A 23,493-nucleotide genomic window follows, 5' to 3' on the forward strand; every position below is an offset into this window, starting at 1 on the left:
AGATGTAGTGTCTGAAAAGTAACTTTTGCATGGTGTACTTTCTGAATTTCTGAGACTGATCTCTTCTCCAGAGGCCATAATAACAGCATTTTTTCCCCAGTCCTTCAGAGACCAGCACTGGCTCCATATCTTGACTTGGTCTGAAGGGAATTACTGGATGCTTGAGACATTCAATCAAAAAAACAACAAACCAGACTGACTTTAAAGTGGCTTTACCATTTGGCAAAAGAAAAGCTGAGGGCTTGTGAATGTTTCTGCTGCTACTGCAAAATGAAAAATAAACAAAAATGTACAAAATGACATAAATATCCCTTTGCTATAACTTGGGTATGCCCTCGAGCTATATGACAAAACCAGAAACGTGACACAGGTATCTGTTGTCTGTTATAATGAGCTGTTTCTACGGTACTGATGTTTGTCAGAAACTGCAATTTCATTAGAATTCTTCTAACAGAGCTTAACGAAGTATTTCTACATTGACACTAGATATTTTAACTCACTTATTACGCATAACCATAGAGAAAACCAGGAAAAATACCAGTACCTGTGTGACCAAAAATAGAAACATGGGCACTGAAAAGTTGACTATAGCCAATTTTCACAGGAAAGTTCAAACTTTGCCTCCATAAAACAACGGCATTGGCACTTGAGATACTTGTATCTCAGTGAATAATCTCTGTTGCCTCTTGGTGGTTTAAGACTTACTGGATGCTGAATTCATAGTTAGAAAACCACTGAGGAAAGTGTGTGTCCTGGACACATGTGAGCCCAAGATGCCACCAAGTCTGACACGTTACAAGTTGTTTCATTGTTTTCAAGGCATCCAGCTTCTTACTGTGTTCTTCTGCTGGAACAGTTTCATCCTGCGTGTTTTCCTTCCTGGGAGTGGTGGGGCAGTGGCAGCACCATGCCAGCTCTGTGTATTACTGCTCCAAGGCAGAAAATGGAGGACAGGGACAGGCACAGCATTCACATTCCATTTTTTTTTTCACCTGTGCATGGGAATTGGGAGCTTGACACGAGGGAATGAGGGATCAAACCATGTTCTTCAGGAATAGGGCATGGAGAGGGCAGAAGCTGTGATGGGATGCTCAGCTGCAGAGTTATGTGGTCTGGGCTGGGGCCTGGCCCCTATGATCCCTCAACAGCCAGACTGTGTCAATGTCTCCTATCGGTATCATGAGAGTGCTTACATGTCACACGACTAATCCAAGGAGAAGCTTGCCATCCCCTCCCACAGCCTGGCCCCATTCAGCCATCTGGTCCTGTGTGATTCCTTCTGCAGGCAGGGGAATGCCATGGGAACGCCAGTGCCGGGATGCTCACACACAGACACGCACATGCACTCGCACACACACACACGCCTCCAGCCTTCTGCTTCCAGCTCTCCCTTGCGTGCTCTTTCTTTTGTCAGTCCTACTTTCCTCCCCAGGCAGCACTAAGGATTTAGTAAAAGCCCATGGGTCCTCTGTGTTATAAAATCAGCTCCTCCTCAGGTGCCAGAAGAACGCTGCGCTTTGGCATCCAAACAGCTTCATCTCAAGTTAGTAGATAAACTGAATTTCCTCTTGAAGCTAAAGCACTCTCCATCTTCTCTTTCCCTGGATCTGCTTCCCCTTACGGCCACAGAATGCAGCACAGAACCACTCAAAACAGCATTAGAGAAATCCACTGTGGACACTTGAGAAATCCTGTGACAGCACTATGAGGCAGATAAGCAGAGGCAGGGGGAGAGAAGAGAGAAGAGGAATAGCTTTCGGAGAGTGCTTGGCAGCAGTCAATGCTTGAAATATCTGTGGGGAGTTTGAAAGCATTTCCTAACATCAAAAATGTGAAGAAGAAAAAGAAATTTTGATCAATGGCGTATTGCCCTTGATCTAAGCAAAAGAATCCTAGCCAGTCAGAAATAACAAAAATCTGTTTTATTGTAAAGCTGAAGTTTTCTATGTTTTGACAGCTGGGCTCATGCTTTTGGCTGGGTTATTTGCCAGCCTTAAAATACTCATCAGCGAGTTGCCAGGTTTTTGTCCTTTCAAACTGAACTCTAATGATGAGGGAGAAGGTGCTGGTGAGATTTTAAGCACGAGTTCCCCGTCCTAAAACAGAATTTTGTGGCCTGCATTTACATGACCAGAAAAAGAGGTTTCTACTCCCTGGCCAAGTTTCTGGTGAATCACTTGCTGGTCACAGAGCCAAGATTTGCTTTCTGGAGCATGGGAAGCAGTGGCTCATTTGTGATGAAGACAGCCCCCTCGCCTTTGTTGAGAGGAAATGGATTAACAGTACATATTCTGTGCACAAGTCTTGAGAGAACTGAAATAAAATATTCCAGATTAAAGCATCCTTACTGAAAACAAACTGGAACACACGTTAAACTGAAAAGTCAAATCTGACTGAAAATGGTCAGTGAAATGCTGGTGTTGGTGGTTTCAGGACCAACTCAGATGTTTTACAGAGTACCCAAGCAAATTAGTGTCACAGAACTTACCCTTTACCTTTTTGATGCAAACATTTACACTACTATTCTAATGTTGCTTCCTCTTAATGCTTTCTATATTTTGATACATTTACTCTAAGAACTCAAACCAGGCTTTTCTGCTCTTGTGCAATTTGGGCATTGTTTTGCATTGCTTTAATTTAGCCACTTAGTTGTTATCATTCCATTTCATACCTGTACAACTTAGGGGGTTTTCTTAGGTGAACCAGTTACAAAGTGAAAAACACTAAATCATTTCATATCTGCTATGAAGACTGAATTCCTCTTCCAGAAATTCAGGGTCAGTCATACTGACTTTGTGTCTGAAAAATCTACTTTCATCAACTCTGTGCTTAGCTTCCTTTACCTGTCCCAGGGTGACCACTATTTTTGTGATGTCATTTTACATCTACAAAGTCCTTGCAAGCGCTCAACACTTTTGAGTTGAGATCACTTTTGAGACTGATCTTCCATTTTCTGGGTAAGGAATTAAATTTCTTAAGTGGATATGAAGTGATAACAAAACCTTTTCGCTCAGGGACATGTTAATATGAGAAGAGGTTGCAATGCAGAGACTAACAGTAAGTGAAAGCTGAAGGTGCACCTTGTAGGATCAGGTCCTTTGGGTAGCTTCAGTTCTGCCAGCTGACAGCTTGAACAAGCAGTTGTAATGTGAACTAGAGTCAAAGAACATCTCAGACTTTACAAAGGGCCTTTGATCTAGTCTCCAACCCTACATCAAGCCAGGGTGGGCAACTATGCATGCAGGTGCCAGGTCAGCACTGAGGGATGCTGCCTGATGGGACTGGGCACTGGGCTGCAAATCAGGGCGAGGCAGAAGCAGGCACTGACAGAAAGGGGGAGTAGTGGAGAGGGAGGTCTTTCTGGTCATGTCTTTACTGGCATATAAAACAAGGCCAGGATTTAGTATCAAACCCTGGTCTGCATCCGTTAACCATTGTGGGTTTGGCTTATATCAACTAGCATTCTTCCAGGACAACGTATGGGCATGCTTTTGGCCACACCACGTACCAAGACTCTTCTCAAGGAGCAGCATGGATGCAGCCACCCTGTTTTGGGCAAAGAAGAAAGTTTAGAAATGTCATGCAGGGACACTTGCAGGGCCAGAAGCCAGGCCTTGGCTTCTTCTATTTTGTCATGCAGTCCTTAAACCAGGATCATGCAAACATACTTTATCTTTGAGGAATGAGGATATTTTGAGCAGGAGGACCAATATTTGAGAAAGTGAGTGACACTGGTGAGGACAGATGTTTACTGATTCAATCTTCACATGCAAAACTGTTGGTGCATGTACAAAGTAATTTTCTGAAGATGTGTCTCTTGTTACCTTAACATCAGTAAACAGCAGCCCCGTTTGTTTTCCCATTTGTTGTGACTTGCTTATCCAGATCCTCTATATATTCCAGGGATACAGTTACTAAATTTAAAGCTGAAATTTGTTGAGAACAGATTTTTTCTCTCAGCACACTTGTAAGAAACATTCAATTTTACATTGCCATTTTTCAAATATTTCTATAATCTGGCTAGATAAAACAGTAAGGAATTGGTGTAACTCAGTGATGAATTAATGGCTTGCTTGCTAGTGCAAGCTCTTATTTTTCTGTTTAGCAGACATTGGGCCAGACATTTTGGAAGAGTTTAATCAAAATCCTCATCAAAAGCCAAATGAGTGGATTTTAAGGAAGGTTTAATTACAGTGGTCAAACCACCCAGCATGATTTGCTTGATTTGATTAATGTAATGAGAAGCACATTTAATGAGAAATGCATTAATTCATTCAAACAAGTGGTTTTATCAGAGGTATTAAGTATCAGCCCAGATTATGTACAGCAGAAACCATTATAGCAAAAATTGACCGAGGTCAAAGCAGTAGTCATGCCATAATTACAAGCTCTCAGCTGTAATATACCAGTTGAACTTGGGCAGTGCTCATCATGACTGAAAAAGCAGGGTCCCCATTTAAAAAAGTCCCTAAGACACGGGGTTTTACTTCCATTCCACAGCTGGGATCTCCATTCTTTTCTTTCAAATGTTCAGAAGATTCAGGAACTGGGATCGAATTCTCTTGAGTCTCAGATGGTTACACATGCAGATATTATTAGCGAATGATGAGGTGAGAGCTCAAAGGACTCCTGATACCAACCTCCACCCTTAAAGGAAACAGAATGTTCCCCGTTTGCTCTCTGTTTTATCTCCCTCCTGTCCCTGTGATGTCTTTGGGACACTCCTGTTCCTAACCTGGAACAGGACAACTTTCAGGGAGAATTATTTTCTGTCTGGGGAAGGAAACCTCCTTCTTGGAAAAGAAGAAAAATTAGCCTCAAGCTGGAATTATTTCAGAAAAAGAAGAAAGAATTGCCTTTACACCTTGCTTTTTTTCAACCATCTCCTAATTTCAGCCCCCATATTCCAACCTTCCTGTTTCAGGACCCCTCCCCATGGGCTCTACCCAGCACCCTTCACCTCCACCCTCCCCACTGGCACCCCTTCTCTGGTGTCCTCTGCTATATGTCCCAACAGATGCTAATGCTCTTCTCTCTCCTGTGCTGCCCTGACCACCGTTACCTCTTTGACTTCTGGTCTCTTCCCAATATTTAGTTTCCAATTTGTTATTCCTGTAGTGTCTGCTCTACCTCTGTGCGAACCGCCTTTCCTGCTGCTTTGTACTCTGTCCGTATAGCACTGAAACAGCTTTGATTTTCAAGAGCTCTACTTCTAAGCCTGCTCGGCTGCCTGAGCATTTTTCAAGCACTGTTGCACAGTGGACTTAAAGCACTGTCTATTGCTCAGTCTTTCATCAGCTACCACCAGCAACTGGCAAAGGAGGGTAGCTCTGAAACTGTTCCCTAAGCGGACAGGAGGCTAGCTCAACAGCTGAGAAGCAGAGCACGGGCCCAGTTGCAGATAAGATCTTCTGGGGGTTGGTGCATATCGACAAGTGAAGACCGGTGTGGAGGCCATATTTTAATTCCTGATTAAGTCAGCAGGAGTACGACAGTAAGACACTATTGTTAAGGTGCCTATATTAATGTAGGTGCCAAGGTTCACTGGCAGATTTTGAAGTCTGTATCAAGACTTTGAACAAATAAGCTGAAGCAGGGAACTAGAGATATCAAAAAATAGACCTAAGGATTCATTTACTATATTAATAGAAAATGAGCAAGAAACCCATTCCTGCTGAAAACCGTAATCCTTAGGAATATTTCTGCCACTTGCCTTTAAACCACAAGGAAACAAAGAGTAAAAATTGGAATTGAAGTCCCTTGATTTTGGAGAAATTTTGGGATGTGCCTGTATCTGACTGCTGCATACCAACACGAACTCGTGATATTGGCATATAAATATTTGCACAGAGGAAAGCTTTAACAATGACGACCTCACCAGTACACTCAGCAAGGCTGTTCCCAAGGTAAAGACTTGGTTCTGTCTTGGAACAAGAAACCCAAATTGCATATACAGACTCGCTACAGATACTGCCCCTTGGTGTCACACTTGGTATCCTTGAATGGAATCTAGGTGGGAAATTACAAAACATAAATTGGTAGAAGATCATATCTTAAAATACTTTTCCCAACTATCTCCAAGCCCAGCCTTCAAGCAGCCAGCCAACTTTGCTAAACTTATCTGAAGAAAATTTCCCAAGGACAAATACATCTGACTATATTGCTGATAAATGCAAAAATTGAAATTGATCTCCACAGCCCTCAAAAGAAACATGAAAACCAATGGATCCTCAACATGTCCATCACCAAAAGCAAACTGCCTCCTACATACCATATGCCCTCTGTACCGTGGTGAACTTACATTCACAACCAGTGTGTGAAAGAAAAACGTGGTTAATAACAAGAGAATGTTTCCCAAAACAGCCATTCTCCCTCTGATCATTCAGCCCTCATCTTCAAGGGAATCCTACGAAAGAAACTGAAAAGGCTAAAATGGGATTAAAATTAATAATTTGATGGGACACCAAAAATTGTTGATTCCAATAACATTGCTAATTTTATGGTACATTACAATTTACCTCAGATACAACTTGCTAATCTCAGTTTCTCAGGAGATAATTATCTGTGCATTTCTTCCGTCCTGTGCTCAGCAGAGCTGAAGACCTTATTACCGCTCCTCTTACTAACATCCCCTCTATTCCTTTCATCTCAAAGCACCTGACTGATTAATATCATGAAACTGAACTCAGATAAATTGCTTCCGATCTTTGCTTATCTGGCAATTTGCTAGTTGTCCCTGCTTCTCTTTTTTGCTCCTTGGATTTGTCTGTTTTTTCGTATCGGGTATACTGATAACATATATTGCCTTTCTTCACAAATATTCCTTCTGAGGGTTATGTCTGTTCACTATTTACCAGAAAACCTGCCCAACAAGCCTCCACTTCAGAAATATCAAGTGTGGTTTCAGATATGGCTCCAGATTCTGACTCACAGATTCCTTTTGGAATAGTTATATGGCTTTTACTCTGGCATTATTCAAACTCTCAATGGCTTCAAAGAAATATTTGGGTTTACGCAAGGAATAGGAATACAACTTAACTGCCCAAATATCTGTCACTACTTCTTAAAAGGAAAGGAAGCATCAGAAACTCAGATCATTCTAAAATGAAGGTGAAATATGACATGGAGGAGATTCAGGAATATACTGTTCAACACAGAGAAGTTATGCACCATCCAATCCAGTCAGAGATGATTTTTTTTTATTGTTACTTCTCTCTGATACTTCACAGTTACCGAATTGGTTTTTGGCAATGCTCATTGCAATGATGTAGTATATTACTTGCTTTTCCCCTTCATCCATGTAGCTCAAAACCCCCATAACTTCCCTGTATTCAAATTCAGTAACTTAAAGCTGTAACAGCTTGAGAATAGTTAACCAGTATCTTAGGAAGGGGCTCGATACAATTTTGCCTAGGAAATTTCAGTGTGTGGTCCCACATGAAATAAAATGGACTACAGAATAGCATGATATGTTTTAGGAAGCAGTGCGTAAAGCTCTAAGGTAATGTGCAGATCTACCACTTTCTGCCAAAAACCATACACTTACTTGTGCTTGCAGAAGTAGTAGGTATTGTTCTGCTCACACAGCATGCAGTCCTTGATGCACACTTGGAAGTCATTCTTTGTAAACAAGTACCTAAATTTCACATCCAGGGCAGAAGTTCTGCACCCCTCTTCTTTTACCAAAAGGGACTCAGAGAAAATTCAAGACAGGATTAAGGAAAGGATTTTAAAACTTGTATTCTTCATCTTGTGAAACTAGCGGTTATCTGTGACCCTGACCACACATGAGACCTGCAGCCTCAGCATTACCATGTACAAAGTAAATATTTACCCCATATGTGCCTGTCATCAGGAAAAAGCTTAGTGAACACGTGGACAGAATTTTCTGCAGGTCCAAAGGAAAAGCATGTCCCCACATCTCTTCCTCCTACTCAGATACAAAACAGGATCTTGCTTCCAGCAGGCAGTTTGTATCAATGGGCTCTGCTAGGCAGTGCTAAGATAACCCTCAGCATTGATAAATGAGAACTGCTAACACAATGTAAACATTTAGTGAAAGCAAAACATTTGCCAAGAACCTAAATGGCTGGGCGCTTAATGCAGTTCTCCACACTGTCTTTCCTTAGCAAGGTGCACAAGGGATGGGCACCCAGCTATCGGTCCCACTGCTGGCTCCTAAGAGTTTGAACCTACAGTGCATTGCACCTACATCCCAACAAGCTGTATTTAATTCCTGTCTCCCCATTTGGCTATGCCACTGGAATAAACGTTTCTGCTAGAAACGGAGATGTTTCTGGAGCAATAGAACAGCTGCTGTTGCCCATGAGCCAGTGTTTTACTGTGCCTGTGGCACCTGCCCTGTGTCACTATCATCTCCTTCCACGTAGCGAGGTAGATGGCTTCTGACTTGGCCATCCCGTTTCCATGCCCATGAGCCAGCTATAACATCTTTCTGCACCACTGCAAATTTGCAGATCCAGGCACTGATCGTTGGAAGAGATACAAAAATTCAGCCCATTAGTGGCTCAACCTTGTTTCCCACCTGCAAGCAGGTAACACAAGAGCAGTGTTGGGGATGGTGGTAGGGAAAGGATGAAATGGGAAAATGACATGAGACAAGGGTGGCCAAGCTGGCAGGTGATGAAAACCAGCTTCCCGCCCCCCCGGGCAGCTGCAGGATCTCTCCTGGACAGCCCCACGGGAGGGAGAGGCAGCGGCAGCGTGGGGCACGGTGGGGGTGTGGCGGCCCTTACCTTCTCATTCTTCCTCTCCTCAGCCTTGCTGGTGGGGCCAGGGGTGGAAGGGCCGCCCAGGGGCCCGCCGCCCGCCTCACCGTTGAGGTGGGCCGCACTGACGTTGGGTGGGGTGATGGCGGCGGCGGCGGAGGTGAGGGGGATGAGGGGCCGGGCCCCTGGGGTGGGCGGTTGGTGGCCGTGCTGCGGGGAGATGGCAGGGTGAGGCCGGATGGCTGCCGCTGGCAGGCGGGAAGGCGAGCTGGGTGTCCGCAGGGGCGAGACTGTGGCGGTGGGCCGCTCCGGGGCCGGCACTGGGGGGTGAGCTGCAGAGGAAGGACAGAGCAGGGTTAAGCCCTCCATCACTGCCAGACCCAGCACTTCAGTGGCCATCGTGGCCACGAGGTGCCAGGGCCCGACAGAGAGCCAAGCGCTCAGCCTTAGCCCAGGCTAAATCTCAGCCTGCAAGTGTTTCCAGCTATATCCTAGAAATGCCCCTCCTGGCTTCGAAAGGCCCATCTGCAGTCACCAAAAAGGCTCGTCATCCCTAGCAATGTGACTGGGGAACAGCCTCACCATCCCTGCCAATGCTTTGCCTAGAAAAAAAAAGAGCAAACCTACTGTGTTTTTAAAATACCTTATCTCATTCCAGATGAGCTGTTTTCCAAACCTCCAGGACCTGCTCCTAACTTGCTAGGTTTTGAAGAATTGCAACATGGGACCTAAAGGGTCAGCCCCTGACCTCGCAGATGGCAATTACAAAGGAAGGTCTCTTGTTTCAGCCCTAGCAAAATGATCAACAGCACATCATTGTGCTGCACAAGATAAATTAAGCAGAAATCCACCAGAGGATTTCTGAGCTCAGCTTCACCTCTTCCAGCAAAGTCCCTAAGGGACTATGCAGTGCCTTTTAGTCTTACTGCCCCTGCTGAACAAACCCTGCCTACAAGCACCAGGAACCAGGAACGAGCACTCATCCGTTTAACAGTGACCGTGACACACTGCCGAGGTCAGCTTTCCAGGGATTCGGGAGCCTGTTGCGTGCCTCATGCTGCAAAAAGTGTGACAAAGCTCCAGGTCCATTTCCACACATTGTTACCTTTGACTTCCAGGTTGGTTGATTGCCTAGGTGTGACCTACATACAGCTCCACTTCAAGTATGTACAGACCAGAAGCCAAGTCCACGCTCAGACATTCCCTCACTTAAACGATTAAATAGTAGGACTGGCTGGAAAATGCCCATTTCACAAATGATTTCAAGGTTTCATAATGTGGTTTAGTTCTGCCTCAGTGGAAAATTTGAACCTTTGAATACTTTTCTGAGCACAACCTACTCATCCCCCCCACAATGGCCTCTATTCTGGCCAGGGCATTCACCTGGGCTGTGAAAACACAGGATCTGGTCACTGTGCTGTTCTCCTCTGCAGAGAACAGCTCTGGGCAGCTGTCTGTACCCTTTGCAACCTGAGTCAGGACAGCTTCATTGCTGAAGTCTGATTGAACTACATCCATTCCTGACAAAAAGCTTTGATTCCAACAAATCAGCTTTTCTTTGACCAAATAGCATTTTTCTGGAAAATTTCTGACCCACTCTTATTTGTGGTTTGTTTTTTTTTTGTTTTTTTTTTTTTTTCTACAAATTCATCCGAAGGATATATTTTTATGCAGGACCAGCTGGAATTCACTCAATCTAAAGCTAAAAAACAATGCTAGAACAACTCAAACCACTATTTTCCGTTTCTGTGGTTAACAGCGGCACCCATTACCAGGGATTGAAACAATAAAGAGTGCTTTAATAAGAAACATTAATCTTACTCACTACACCAGCTGAGCATTCCTGCCAGGAGGGAATTTCACCCCTCAGCCTTATACCCTATTATCCAAAGCAACAGTGAACATGATGGGCCACTGAACATCAGATTAGCACCTCCAAAGTTTACGTGATTCTCCCTCACAGTAATTCTTTGACTCTGTAACATTTCTTTATTAATGCTGCTCATAGCAAATAAACCAAATTATCATGAACCAGTCTTGAACTTGATGTGATTTTACTGTGTAGCATAAGGAAGGGCCTACGACTTATTACAGACACCTTCAAGACTATTCTTACTACCAGTTACCATCCCTCTCGGGATTAACAAAAACATACATTGGAAAACACAACTCCTTTCCAGAGAGCCAGACAGGGCACCACTGGTTGTCTTGAAGTGATTCCCTCCTTCTGATTTTCCTGTTTGGAACTGGTGTGATGAGCAACCACTGCTGCCAGAGATCAAATTTTATGGGATGGTTAAGCTTGCAGGGTCAAGGTTTTGAACTAGTGGTTGTAGGGAGCAATGACTTCCCTAAACTTAGAGGAAAATCATAATAATGGAATTCACTGTATGTACCTGGACACAGAAGATTGATTTGATAATCATATTAGGTACATTGCTTCTTTCATATGGGACTCGGTGTTTCCAGACACAAAGGAAAGAGAAAACATGCGAAACTAAAATAAATGGCCTGAGAAAAATCAACTCTGAGCAGAGCTCTCACATTTTATTCTGTAATTTCATCTGCTTACTGTTACAATGTATGCCTTTGCTCTGGGATCTCTGGATCTGGACTGTGCTGCATCAAACATGCTATTAATTAGCAATGCTCACTGAAGGCTATTTTTGTTCTACACCACTCGTATTTCATTTTGGGTGTATTCCTACATTAGTGGCCTTGTGCAAAATTGATTTGTTACTCATGTATATTGCAAGCCAACAGAAACGTGATTTGAATACTGTGCCAGCCTGTCTCTCTTGGAAAGCTTTTCCGAAAGTCAGTGTGCATTGCGCTGCCCTGCAGGACTAAAGAGACCTTTTGAGGGGCTCTGGTACCCAGGATGCTGGTGAGGACATCTATTATGGAGAATAATACTGATACTCATGAAAAATGTTCTTTATTTACCCAGGCAAAGGTTTATTTAATTAAAACAACAATCTCATGAACCTTCTGGAAATGCTGGAGAACTCCCCACTTAGAAGATTTTGGAGCAGCTCTGTGTTCCCTGGATCACCCTGCCTGCCAACGCCTTGGCACTTTAAGATGTCAGAGTGACCTGGAGGAGCAACCTTAAATCAGGGAAGCTACTGGAGGTATAGCACAGCAGTGCTGAGGAAGAAAGGTGTAGGGCATGCCGGGTGTGTGGGGCAAAATGATCTGTCACCTTGGTTTCAGGGGAGTCCATCTGCCTGTTGGCATGGGCGCGGGAGGCACCAAATGCTTCCTGAGAGCCTTGCCCAAGAAGGGACATTTCTGCCTTTGCAGTGTGGGAGCACAAGGGCTTTTGGAAGGGTGTGACTAGAGGGGAAAGCAGCGTGTTCTGAACTAGACAAAAAAAGAATAAATCGATTATTCCCCAGTGTGACACAGATGCGGTGTAAAGTCCTGCCACTGTTTATTGAGGAGTCTGCACTGTCTGAGATACAGATTCACATGTATTTGATTACATTTTCTTCCCGTTGGTCTGGACTCTGTAGGAGGTGAGATTAGATGGCCATTATGGTGTCTTCTGGCTTCAAAAAGTGTGAATACATGACTTACATTGCAGTGTATTTCTCATTTGTGCCTGCTCTGTTTTGTATCTAAGACCTCAGTTTTCAGCAGTCACAGTCCTTACTGATCTGCCTTTGTAAACACAATGGCTCACGTCCCGATAAAATATCAGAAACAAAATGTTTTAAACTTTGCTATAAAGTTCCACCACAGGATTTACTTTTTACTTTATTCAACATCAGAGCTGTTTAACATCAAGGAAAGGGAATAAATTGTACTCTAGAAAGTCATGCTGTACATCAGAAAGGGAACCTAGAAAGAACAGAGGCCCCCTGGTGTGAGAAGCTCTTATTCTCATTTCAAAAAGGTGGCAGTATTTTTCAGATCTTTTGCTTTATCACTAACACCGGGTCCCGTTCTGCCTAATAAATACCTTTCATCCCTGAAGCCCAGTGAAATGCTTCTTAATTTTAAGTCGTGTATTACTTGCCCTGCGATAAGGGCAGTATTTTTCTGTCAGCAAGCCAACCGGACTCAGAACCGTTAATCTCCTCAGTATGCAGGGTGCTTGCTTTCACTCAGATAAATTGTATAAATATTTGTAAACACTATAATCTATTTCAGCTGTAGCAACAGAACAATCTGATAAACACAACAGAGATCAATAGAAACCCATACATATTACAAGCAAATAAAACATACTCTAGTCCACATTGACTGAGCTGTGACTAAAATGAGAAGGCAAGCTGTGGGGACGGGCAGATTCGAGAGGTTTGTGCTTGAGGGGTATGACACCAATCCTGCCAACGCAAGGCGAGAGGCACCGGCGGGCGTGCACGTACCCATCTGCATGGCGTTGCGGGTCTGGCTGGTTGGCTGCTGAGCTGAATACCTCAAGCAGTTACTCAGCTGTGGAGAGGCCCCCTGGAGCTGGGGATGCGTCTGAGGAGCAGTGATAGGAACAACCGGTCTGACGGCTGCGGCGGCATTGGTGTGACCAGCCCCGATGGGGTGGATGGCTCCTGGGGCTCCTTTTGTTGCTGGAGCTCCCCCAGCTCCGCTGTTCCTGGGCTGCCCAGCTCCCACTGGCACCCTGTGTGAAGAACAGGCACAGTGTAAGCATGCTGCAGAGACCCTGATACCCAGCCACGATGCTGATAAGCACCCCCAGTTACTTAGGGGGTTCAACACGATACTCTCTCAGGTGTTAAACCGAGTTATAGATATATATTTATCTTTATAGGACACAGTTGTAAGCATGCTGGAGGACATTTTCACCCTTTTATCCTATGGGAAGAAGTACAGGGCAACAGTGGAAAAGATAATTTTTCTCATAGTTTTTTTTCTTAAGCTACATTTCTGTCTGAATAGTTTCTAGTAAAGTCACATATCTAAATTCAGAATAAATGGATATCTCCCAAATGCAATTTTGTGTGCCAGAGGCTATTTTACAGGTACTAATGGAGTGCTAATTAAAACAGACTCAGAAATCTTTTCTTAGGACCAAACCTGCACACAGCCCCACAGGGAGAAAAAAAGCTGGATAACAAAATCTGTGTGTGGCTGTTGAAGGAGACTGAAAAGTAGCAGACTTGGCAGGGCTTGGCTTGTCTGAACACTTACCCTACCGATGTAACCAGCACCAGCTTAGACTTGCTAAGGAAATGCAAAAGGGAAGGGAATACAGCAGACCTAACTGAAAAGGAAATCCAAACAATAACTGACCCTTCTTTCAGCTGCATAACCCCATACAACTGCATGCACTGGTTGTATTTCACTTGAGTGGCTGGGGAGACCTTAGAGGGAAGGAACGAGGCTCTTTCTTCTATGCAATGAGTTCACCCTAGAGTAGGTCTTAGTCCTCCTACCACTGAGCTGGAAACTCTGACCAGGTGTAGGAGGACACTGGGGAGGACAGGACAGCAATGGACAAACTCAGCTGCTGCTCAGCAGCTTTCTCTGAGTTTCTTACTCAGGTTCCTGAGTAATTTCCTTCCCCAGCAGCAGGTGCCATGAAACAGAGGGATCATTTTGTGCTCTTCTCTTCTCCTGGACTGCTCCATGTGCTAAGCTCCGTGTGCTCCGTGTCCTCCAGGAAAGGACAGCAGAGGGGACGTGATGCAGAACGAAGTACGGTGGAGGAAATGGAAATGAGACAGTGCAGAGGTTTGGGAAGGGAGGAGAGGATAACAGAAAGGTTACAAGGCCAGCCTATGGGGGTTGGGTTTGGGAGAACTTCTGGTGCTCCAAAATTGTATGGGAACATAGAAAGAAGAGCAGAACGAAGCAGTATACTGAACAGTCTGGTCTGATTCAGAGAACAAGAAAGACAGAAGTAACCCTAAGAAAAGAGCAAAAAGGGGAAGAGCCCAAAGAGTGAAATTCTGATAGAAAGAGACCAAAACACAGGCTGGAAGATATGGTCCAAAACTGAAAAAGATAGCCATCCCCTGTGCCCAATCCCCCCTCTCTGCAAAATCACATCAGGAAAAACAACACTGTGGTGTCATTGACTTGATTGATCTCATGATGCAAGGTTTCCCTGGATTACATTTTGCTAAATGAATCTGACTTTTTTTTTTTTCCCCTTCATTTTTTTTTCATCAGCCTCCAGGTAGGAAAAAGCTGGGAACCCCACCAGATGGAAATCTTGACTGTCTGTCATCTGCTGTGAAGAGCTGGCAGGTTAGCAGCAAGGTTCAGCTGGAGCTGGCTTGGCCATCTGCACTAGATTGAGTTTGCCAGAAAAGCACACCTAGTAGTCCACTGAGAGCTGTGTCCAGGCAAATATGCACACCAACAGGTACAGAAACTATGTGACTCCCGCAGAGCTGGACAGATGTTGGATTTGGCAAATTTTCTCTGCTGCTCTGTGCCTGTCTGTCCATCTAAAGGGTCTTGTCTTTTTTCCACCATGCTCTGCTCACATATGTGCTTTGGCACCTTATAAATCTAGTTTGGTGTTATTAAATTCATGGGCAACTTCTTTTTCTTGGATTTTGTAGGGAGTGGCAGAAAATCATGCATGAATCTAATCCTCTGCTTTGCTGTCAAAGGGGAACAAAGTAAGTTGAAAGTGCAGCAAATAGGAGATTTTGTTGCTATCAGATTTTTCTTGCTGTTCTCACTGAGGGTGATTTACACAGGAACTTAATTAGCTCATAGGATCATAAATATAATCATACAGCTGCTTTCAGGTTTTGTGGAAAGCTCTTTTGCCCTTTAGCACTTCTCTCTGTCTTGTTCTAGCTGTGACATGCTGCATTTAATAAAGTCTTGCTGATTCAGATCACCAACCCTTCAGCACAAACTTCTTTACTAATTAAGAGCTGAAGAGGCATGGAGTGAAGGCAGCCAAGGGGCTCTATAAAATCAGGTAAATACATTTAGGCTGATGAACAGTGAAGAACCCATGAATTAATGTGGGGTTTTTTTTTGTTTTGTTTTTTTTTTTTTTACTGAAATGCAGTATTAGGACTGTCAGCAGGCTTAGTTATCGTCTTCTAATCTGCTCTTAACTATTGGTCTTGCTCAGTCCACATATTACAAACTTGACAAACTTAAGATGGAACAAAACTGGATCAATTTTCCAAGATCAACATTGTCTGAGTTGTGAGGTGCCTGTCTCTCGAGAGGAGTGAACGATGGTGGAGACCATGTGCATGTGAGAGGAGAGATTGAGAGAAATATGAAAAAGAGCGAGCTCGGTTTGCCAACCCATGGTTGCTCTAAGGGAGATTTTGGCATACACATGGCAACATTCACCTGCAAGGAGCACGTGGGACAAAACCGTCTAGGATACACTAATGCACTTTCTCCTCAGCTTGCAGACTATTTCAGAGTGGGCTGTAGATCAGAAACAATCTTTGATTTGGTGTGTCCAATACTGAACTCTGACAAATGGCACTCCTCCTCAAACACACTATTCTTTCACTTTCTCATCTACTGCAAATGAGACTGGTAGCTAAAATCAGACAATTTATTGAACTCTCCTACCACTTCTGGACAATAGTCCAGATCCAAACAACCCAGGATCTTTGATTTAAGAAAAATAAAATCTCCACGAGGAGCTACTGAAAAGCAAGACACAAGCATTCCTTATTTTGTTTTTCCCTGTTACATGTCCGGTAGTTTTATAACAATATAAAAATCATTGGCCAACAAACAGATTCTTTACAATAGTAAAACCTGGGCTCATCAGACTTTGTAGTAAGAGTCTGTAAAGGCCATCATCTAACACAGCTAGGAAGTTTTCTGAGAACATGGATAACTGCAATACTACAAGCAGCAAGTTTCATTACCTAAGTCTGCAATGCTACCAGAAAATTTCTGGAAGAGGAGTGTGATTAAAAAGCAGAGCTACATGGTTTTCAGCACCCTCCAGATGCACAACCCCTCTCAGTCCCAGCTCAGGCATATCCACTTTGACCACTGGTCCTCACCTTGAAACAGGTGTCACATAGTTGCCTGGGAAGACGCCGGACATTCCACTCCTCAGAGATGTCCCCTTGAACCAGCCGTCTTGACACTTCTCAATGACCCGGTACATCTCACCTTTGCGAAGCTCCAGCTCATCATTCTTCTGAGGCTTGTAGGCGTACAGGGCTAGGTAGCTGTGGGAAGAAGTCACACGAGAAGAAAGCACACAGATGTCAACCACCACTTGTCCCAATTCGACTCCAACCCCACAGAGCAGAAAGTGAGCAGATCCACTGCTCAGAAAGGGTAGTTAAAAAGGGACATCATTACAGCACACCACAAGGAATGGCAGAGACAAGATCAACTGGATGCTAAGACAATAAGGGAATAACTAATTAGAGTAAAGGGAGGGGGTAATTTAGAAATTCATCGGACATACTTCTCACTCAAGGCACAACCAAAGCAAAATACTGCTACAAAGCAGCACTGCAGTTAAGGACTTAGCAGCAGTTTCAGAAGGACAAAACAATTACAGAGACAGCCAGAGTAACCAGGAGTTAAGTGGGAAGGCTTTGCAAAGCCTAACATCTGGAAGAAGTATATATTCATATGCTTCAGGGTGGGAGCCACCTCTACTGTGGGTTTTCAGAAGTAATTTTTCTTATGGGTAGGCTACTTCAAAAACATTTAAGGCAGCTTTTCTTTCAGCTTTCTCAATGTTAGTTATGCTGGCCAGTTTTTAAAACAACACGCCAAACTGTTCTGATCTGGTATGGCAATTCTTGTATTATGTGGGTAAAACAAAAAGTAGCAGGGGGCCAAATTCTGCTTGGGGAATTTTACTGTAGTAAGTGAAGTGGTAGAATTTGGCTTTGGATGTTTTGCATGCAAGTATTCTAATAAATCTTTAACAGAGGACCCAATATGTAGAACTTTTTATTTAATTAATTACAGCTTTAATTTATTCCCTTTGTTTAGAATCTTTCTTTTTATCTCTCTTTTTTTCTTCTGTTACTACTTCAGGGATGTGTCTAATGTTGTGAGATGACTACAGCTGAAAGTCCCTGAAGATATTCTCCCTGTTTAGAGAGATTCTTGTTGAAAATTAAGAATGATTGCTTGCACTTTGGGGAATAAAGGGAAGTTGGGATACAATAGCAAGAGTGCACACACAGGACAACACTTTCTTTGTAAATACCATTTTTTTTTTTTTTTGTGTACTGTCACCTTTCTACAAATGCAAAAAGGGATTTCTGGTAATTCTTGATCAAGGTTGTGTCATCTTGAGTTTTTTATTTACTTGTGCTTTACAGGCAGTGTAGAGAGATTAGGACAAATGGGGAAACACTTCAGAAAGTGCATTTACACTACAAAGTGCAGCAGAATGCTCTTAGGCTCAGGGGTGGGTGAGAAAAGGCTTGCTGCCCACCTTATAGCAGTGATCCAGAGAAATAATGAAAACTATAACCATTGTGATTGTAGACTTGCAGCCAATAAAAATGATACATGGCTTTTTACTTCTGCTCTCCAGGAAATATAATTGAGGAATAAATTCTGTTAGTTTTCCTGATTCTACTCCTTTATGGTACTGGTAGATTTCCTTATTTTTATTCTGAAGGCAGTAAATAAACAGCAGTAATGAGCGGAATATGAAATATTTGGTAACAGCTCCTTGGGGCATGCTTAGGCTGATGTGCCTGTCTCTGTTTACCACGTGCATGGGGTACAAAGACCTAATCAGAAATTGTATTCCATTAGTCAACAGATGGGAGAAACCATCCTGCACATCTTTTGTTGAGCCTAAATAATCAGGTGGTCCTGAGCAGGTCCGTAGCTGCTGTTCACCTGATGGAAAACATGAGGCTATGTATGACCTGAAGAACATTAAAATGCATCAGCCTGACATGAAATAAGGTTGCACGCTTCAGTGCTAATCCTTCAGCATTGCACTCTGCTAGGACATAACGGAAAGTGTCAGATTGCACTCACTCAAGGGAACAGAAAGTGTGGCTTTGACTACCTCTTTTTAAGTTGCTGCTTACACAAGGCTCATATTCAGAAGCTGTGGATAAAGCTGGGGGTCAAGGACAGAGCATTTTAGATAGACTCACTTAGCCCCTTCCCAAGGGGCTACATGTAATAATGTAATTTACAGGTTGAAATGCTGGAAGAAGGTGCAAGGAAAATTACCCTAAGTGGATCATAGGCTGCTTTCCCTTGCAGCTACCTCCAGCTTTCCTACTATCTCCCTGCAAATTCCCCCAACTCAGGCTCCAGTAAGCCTGAATATCCAATACCACAATGAGCCTAAACAACCTCTGGACAGAGCATCGAAATCCTTGCAGAGAGTTAAAGAAGGTGTACAACAGCCCAGCCTGGCCTCCATGCCAAAACTGACAAATCCCTATGGCTAAACTGAAGAAAACTTGTATGTGATAACCACACAGCCTGACCCTGGGACAACAGAGGGGATCAGCACTTTCTTTGAGGCCCAGTGACCCCACCACTTACGTGGGGCAGTGAGGATGGCCATCCCTGGGGGCTTCCTCTATTAGTCTGCAAAGAGGTAGGGGCTTCTCCAAACCCAGTGACAGACAGGCCCAGGCTGGGTCTGCTGTCTGGCTGTGGCTGGCATGCCCACTCCATGGGGACAGGTGCATGCCCTATATGCTGGCACAGAGGGGGCTGTGGGAGAGCTGGCGGGATGCCTGCTGTCATACATCGCTGAAAAGAATTTGAGTGCAAGCAGCTTCCCTCCCTAGTGTTTCTGGGCTTTTCCTCTGGCATGGGAATCATGTCTAGGGGTCCCGTTTGCTGCAGCTGGTTTTGCCTTAAGCCAAGGCCTTTGGACTTGGACATGTTTCACCGTTCTCTACATTTTAGGTGTGAAACTTCACCAGCAAACTCTCTACAACCAAGAGGAAAACATTAAAATGCAACAATCTAAAATCTTGCAAAATTTAATAGCAAGTTATTCTAGGCTACATGAAACAGTGAGGCTAATGGTTACGGAGCAAGACCTAGAAGGGGCCAAAATGTTTATTAAAAGTCCCCTAAAAAAAGGCTTGAGCAAGAAGGTAGCTCATGTTCTTAGCCTCAGGGACCTGCCTGTGACTCTACTTGTAACGCAGAAGCCCCAGGGCTGTGTCTAGGGTTGTGCCTCCCCAGTTCTGCTACAGTTTTCAGTTAGCGCTTCTACTTTGACTGGAACTTGGCTTACAAATGCAAAATGACAGACTGGATTACAAGGCTGCTTCATGAGGGAGACGATAGGAGAAGCACGGGAGGGAGAAGGGGAGGCTTGCTGAGGCAGGGAGGCAGGGCCATTGCCAGTGAACTGGAAAATGTCCTGATTCAGCAACTAAATACTGGAAATACTGCCAGTTACTGCTTCCTAGTCTGGACAACGCTTACAATAAATTTGTGCCCTGCTATGTGCCACAGAGGATGACAACAGGGTGATGATGAGACCTCTCTGTGGGGCAGTCAGTGATGTGTAGTACCCCTCAGGTATGAAGATCTCACCTTAATAGCCAAGAAGAAATTTGGTTTGGTTCTGTTCCAATTCCCCTATTCTCTTTAAAGCAGATTTGCTATGTTACTTTTAAGATTTTATTTGTGAATTCAGAGCTTGGTTTAGGCATATCATAAAACCCTAAAATACTGGTGTGCATATGTGTCTGTCTATACAGTTCTACTGCTTTCACGAGGTGTATGTGATGAGATGAATGGGTTCAGTATTGTAACTAGACAGGTACCAGATAAACTAACCAGGCTAGAAGAGATTTATTATGATGAAGTCTACTCTTTTTGTTTTGTATCTAGTCAAACTTCTGTTTTTTCAACACGCTATTCAATAAGCCTATATGCCCATGACATGAAGTTCATTCGTTGCCTTTATGGCACTCAGAAAATGCAATTGGGTCATTTTTTCTTGTTAATGATGAATGTATCAGGTGTTTGATTGCATGGGACTACACCTTTTTAAGAGCTTTAAATGAAGGAAGATTTTCTCTAGTTGAGAGGCATTCTGTTTGCCTCACAGTGATTCATTCAGCTGTAATAAATATACCAGGGGTTTAAAAGGGCTCACAGAGAAAGGGGGAAGTCTTGCTTTTCTCTACTCTTTTTTTTCAATTTCAGCAGAGGCTGGATCATGTATGAAATTGCAATCTCTCTCTTCTCAGAATGCTCCTGAGCTGAGATTCAGGCTTTTCAAACACAGGCACAAATGCGCACAGAAATGGAAACAGAGTATGCAGAGACTGAGATGAGCTGCTTACATATTGAGGGGGAGCTGGACCTTCGGTGGTGTTCCCTGATCTCCAGTCACTGCACTTGTCCTGGGACTAGCCACTGTGGCTGTTCCAATCAAAGAGGAATCCTGAAAATAAACAAAGAAGAAAATACAAGGATTAAGATAATGCCCACCATTTCCTAAAATGCTATGGGATGAAGGCATAGAGGAAAAAAATCACATCTTTTATCAATTCCCAGACTTTCTAATTTCATGATGCTGCACTGAAAAAGACATCTTTTAGCCTTACGCATTTCAAAAATACATTTCTGACAGAAGGGATATTAGGTTATTAACAGCATTTCCATGTACCTGTCAGAGAAATTTAGTTGTACCTTGTGTGCAGATCTTAAAAGTTTTAGAGTGCAAAATGGCTTGACTGCTTTGTAAAATTAGCTCAACAAGTACATCTCTGCAATAGTACCTTCTCTGACAAAAGCAACATTTCCACCTCAAAAGCTTGCATTTAAATTTGTACTCATTTAATGGTCATGGATCTACGGAGAAGAAGATACAATTCAATGTAAAAAACACAGTCTCATTTATGTATACTGTTTTTATCATCAGGAATATTCTTCTCCTTAAGAAAAAGTTGACCACACAACCCGAAACAGGAGTACCTCTGAATGGAGAAAGCAGAGGTCTACTCCACTTCTATCACAGCAAATAAATCCCCGCTGTCATACACAGAACTGGGCAGATCCTTTCTAGCTATTAATGTGAAAGGCAATTCTAAATGTAATCATTCATTTTTCAGAGCTTAATGCTCAGCAAAAGTATGTAGGGCAAACCCTTTTGAGTTGTCTCACCAAAGTCCTCATTCATCTATGTCAAAAATGAATCCTGACTGGAAACTTCTCCTGAAGTAATGCCAAGGCCTGTAGCAACAGATCTTTGCTGTAAAGACAGGGCAGAACTGGGCTGATGTGACCTGTAATGGTTTACTTGAGCAGAAGGCTTTTTTAGTAAGTCTAACCAAATGCTGCATGCACATCCATACGCAGAATGGTTCTACAACGTAGGATTCAAAGTTTATGCACAAATTGCAGGTCCAGACAGAGCCTGTTACATACAACAAAGATTCTGAGCAGTTCACAGACCTCCAGTGCAGCTTTTCTGTTTCCAAATGCTATCCAACAAACAGTAAATATTGAATTATTTTGGGAACAGAAACACAGGGACATTTTTTGCACTTAAAAATGACACTAAATTAAAACAAGATGCTGAATTAAAGCAAGATACACATTGCTACTTAATTAATGGATTTCAAGGTCACTTCATTCCAAAGAAGCCCACATAATTATTACAGTGTCATGTCTTGATACTGAATTGCTAAGCTATATTGCTTTGCTTTATATTAACACAATATCATTAGGAAATCATGCAGTAAAATATGAAGACACTGCTCTGTGATTCCACAGATTCTGGCACAAGCAGCAAGCTGTCTCTGCTCTCACCAACATCTATGATCAGTCATGAAGTTGTAGTGACAAGTACATCTCCTTTTTCTCATTATTTCCCTTCACTTTCTGGCTGCTTGCTCAAACAAGGAAAGTTCCAGGCAGCTTTTGGTCCTATGTGTAAAAGTAAGCGTTCTTTCCAGTTCTGTGACTAAGGCTTTATCAATCCTGCCTGTCACGTCAGTGAGGTAACATCAATTTACAGAAAAAAAACCCCAACCCACTCAAAAATGTAGGGATAGCTTGAGAATAACCCCTCATTTGTTATTTTGAGCTGGTTAATAGGGTTAGGGATTGCAGGAGATGCTGGGCAGAAAGACCTGGCAGCTGCCTCATCCAAGAGGTGAGAAATCAGCTGGTTCAAACTTCTTAATGTTGTGCCACCAGTGGACGCCTGCTCTGAGCTAGAGAAATTGCCTCCAAGAAAACACAAAACAGATTGGTCCCTACCCTTTCCTCGTAAGGCAAAACAATTTGTTTTTACCTCATGAAAAACTAAAGCTGAGTGAACAGCCTCAGGGTGCAACTGTAAAGGTAGAGAAGATCACAGGAGAGGAGGAGAGGAGGAGAGGAGAGGAGAGGAGAGGAGAGGAGAGGAGAGGAGAGGAGAGGAGAGGAGAGGAGAGGAGAGGAGAGGAGAGGAGAGGAGAGGAGAGGAGAGGAGAGGGGAGACAAGACTATTTGAGTTGGAAGTGAACTACAACAATCATCTAGTCCAACTGCCTGATCACTTCAGGGTTGACCAAAAGTTAAAGCACGTTATTAAGGGAATTGTCCAAATGTATCGTAAACACTGACATGCCTGGGGCATCGACCAGCTCTCTAGGAAGACTGTTGCAGGGTTTGACCCCCCCTCTTGGTACAGAAATGCTTCCTAATGCCAAGTCTAAACCACCCCGGTGCAGCTTTGAGCCATTCCCATGCATCCTATCACTGGATCCCATGGAGAAAAGATCAGCACCTCCCTCTCCACTTCCCCTCCTCAGGAAGCTGTAGAGAGCAAGGAGGCCACTCATAAGCCTCCTTTTCTCCAGACTAGACAAGCCCAAAGTCA

The 23,493-nt window shown here is 43.5% G+C and overlaps 1 protein-coding gene across 1 annotated transcript in view; it reads right to left on the reverse strand.

The window, feature by feature from the left end:
- SH3RF3 (SH3 domain containing ring finger 3) overlaps positions 1-23,493 on the reverse strand; it is a 258,246-nt gene that overhangs the window by 29,100 nt on the left and 205,653 nt on the right. Inside the window, exons 5-8 of the mRNA XM_055702859.1 lie at positions 20,966-21,066; positions 16,706-16,876; positions 13,106-13,356; positions 8,757-9,061 (exon numbers count right to left, since the gene is read on the reverse strand). Coding sequence (XP_055558834.1) covers positions 8,757-9,061; positions 13,106-13,356; positions 16,706-16,876; positions 20,966-21,066 — 828 coding nt within the window. The remainder of the gene's footprint in view (positions 1-8,756; positions 9,062-13,105; positions 13,357-16,705; positions 16,877-20,965; positions 21,067-23,493) is intronic.

This window comes from Falco cherrug, chromosome 2 (genome assembly GCF_023634085.1).
Source record: "Falco cherrug isolate bFalChe1 chromosome 2, bFalChe1.pri, whole genome shotgun sequence".
Classification (NCBI taxonomy): Eukaryota; Metazoa; Chordata; class Aves; order Falconiformes; family Falconidae; genus Falco; species Falco cherrug.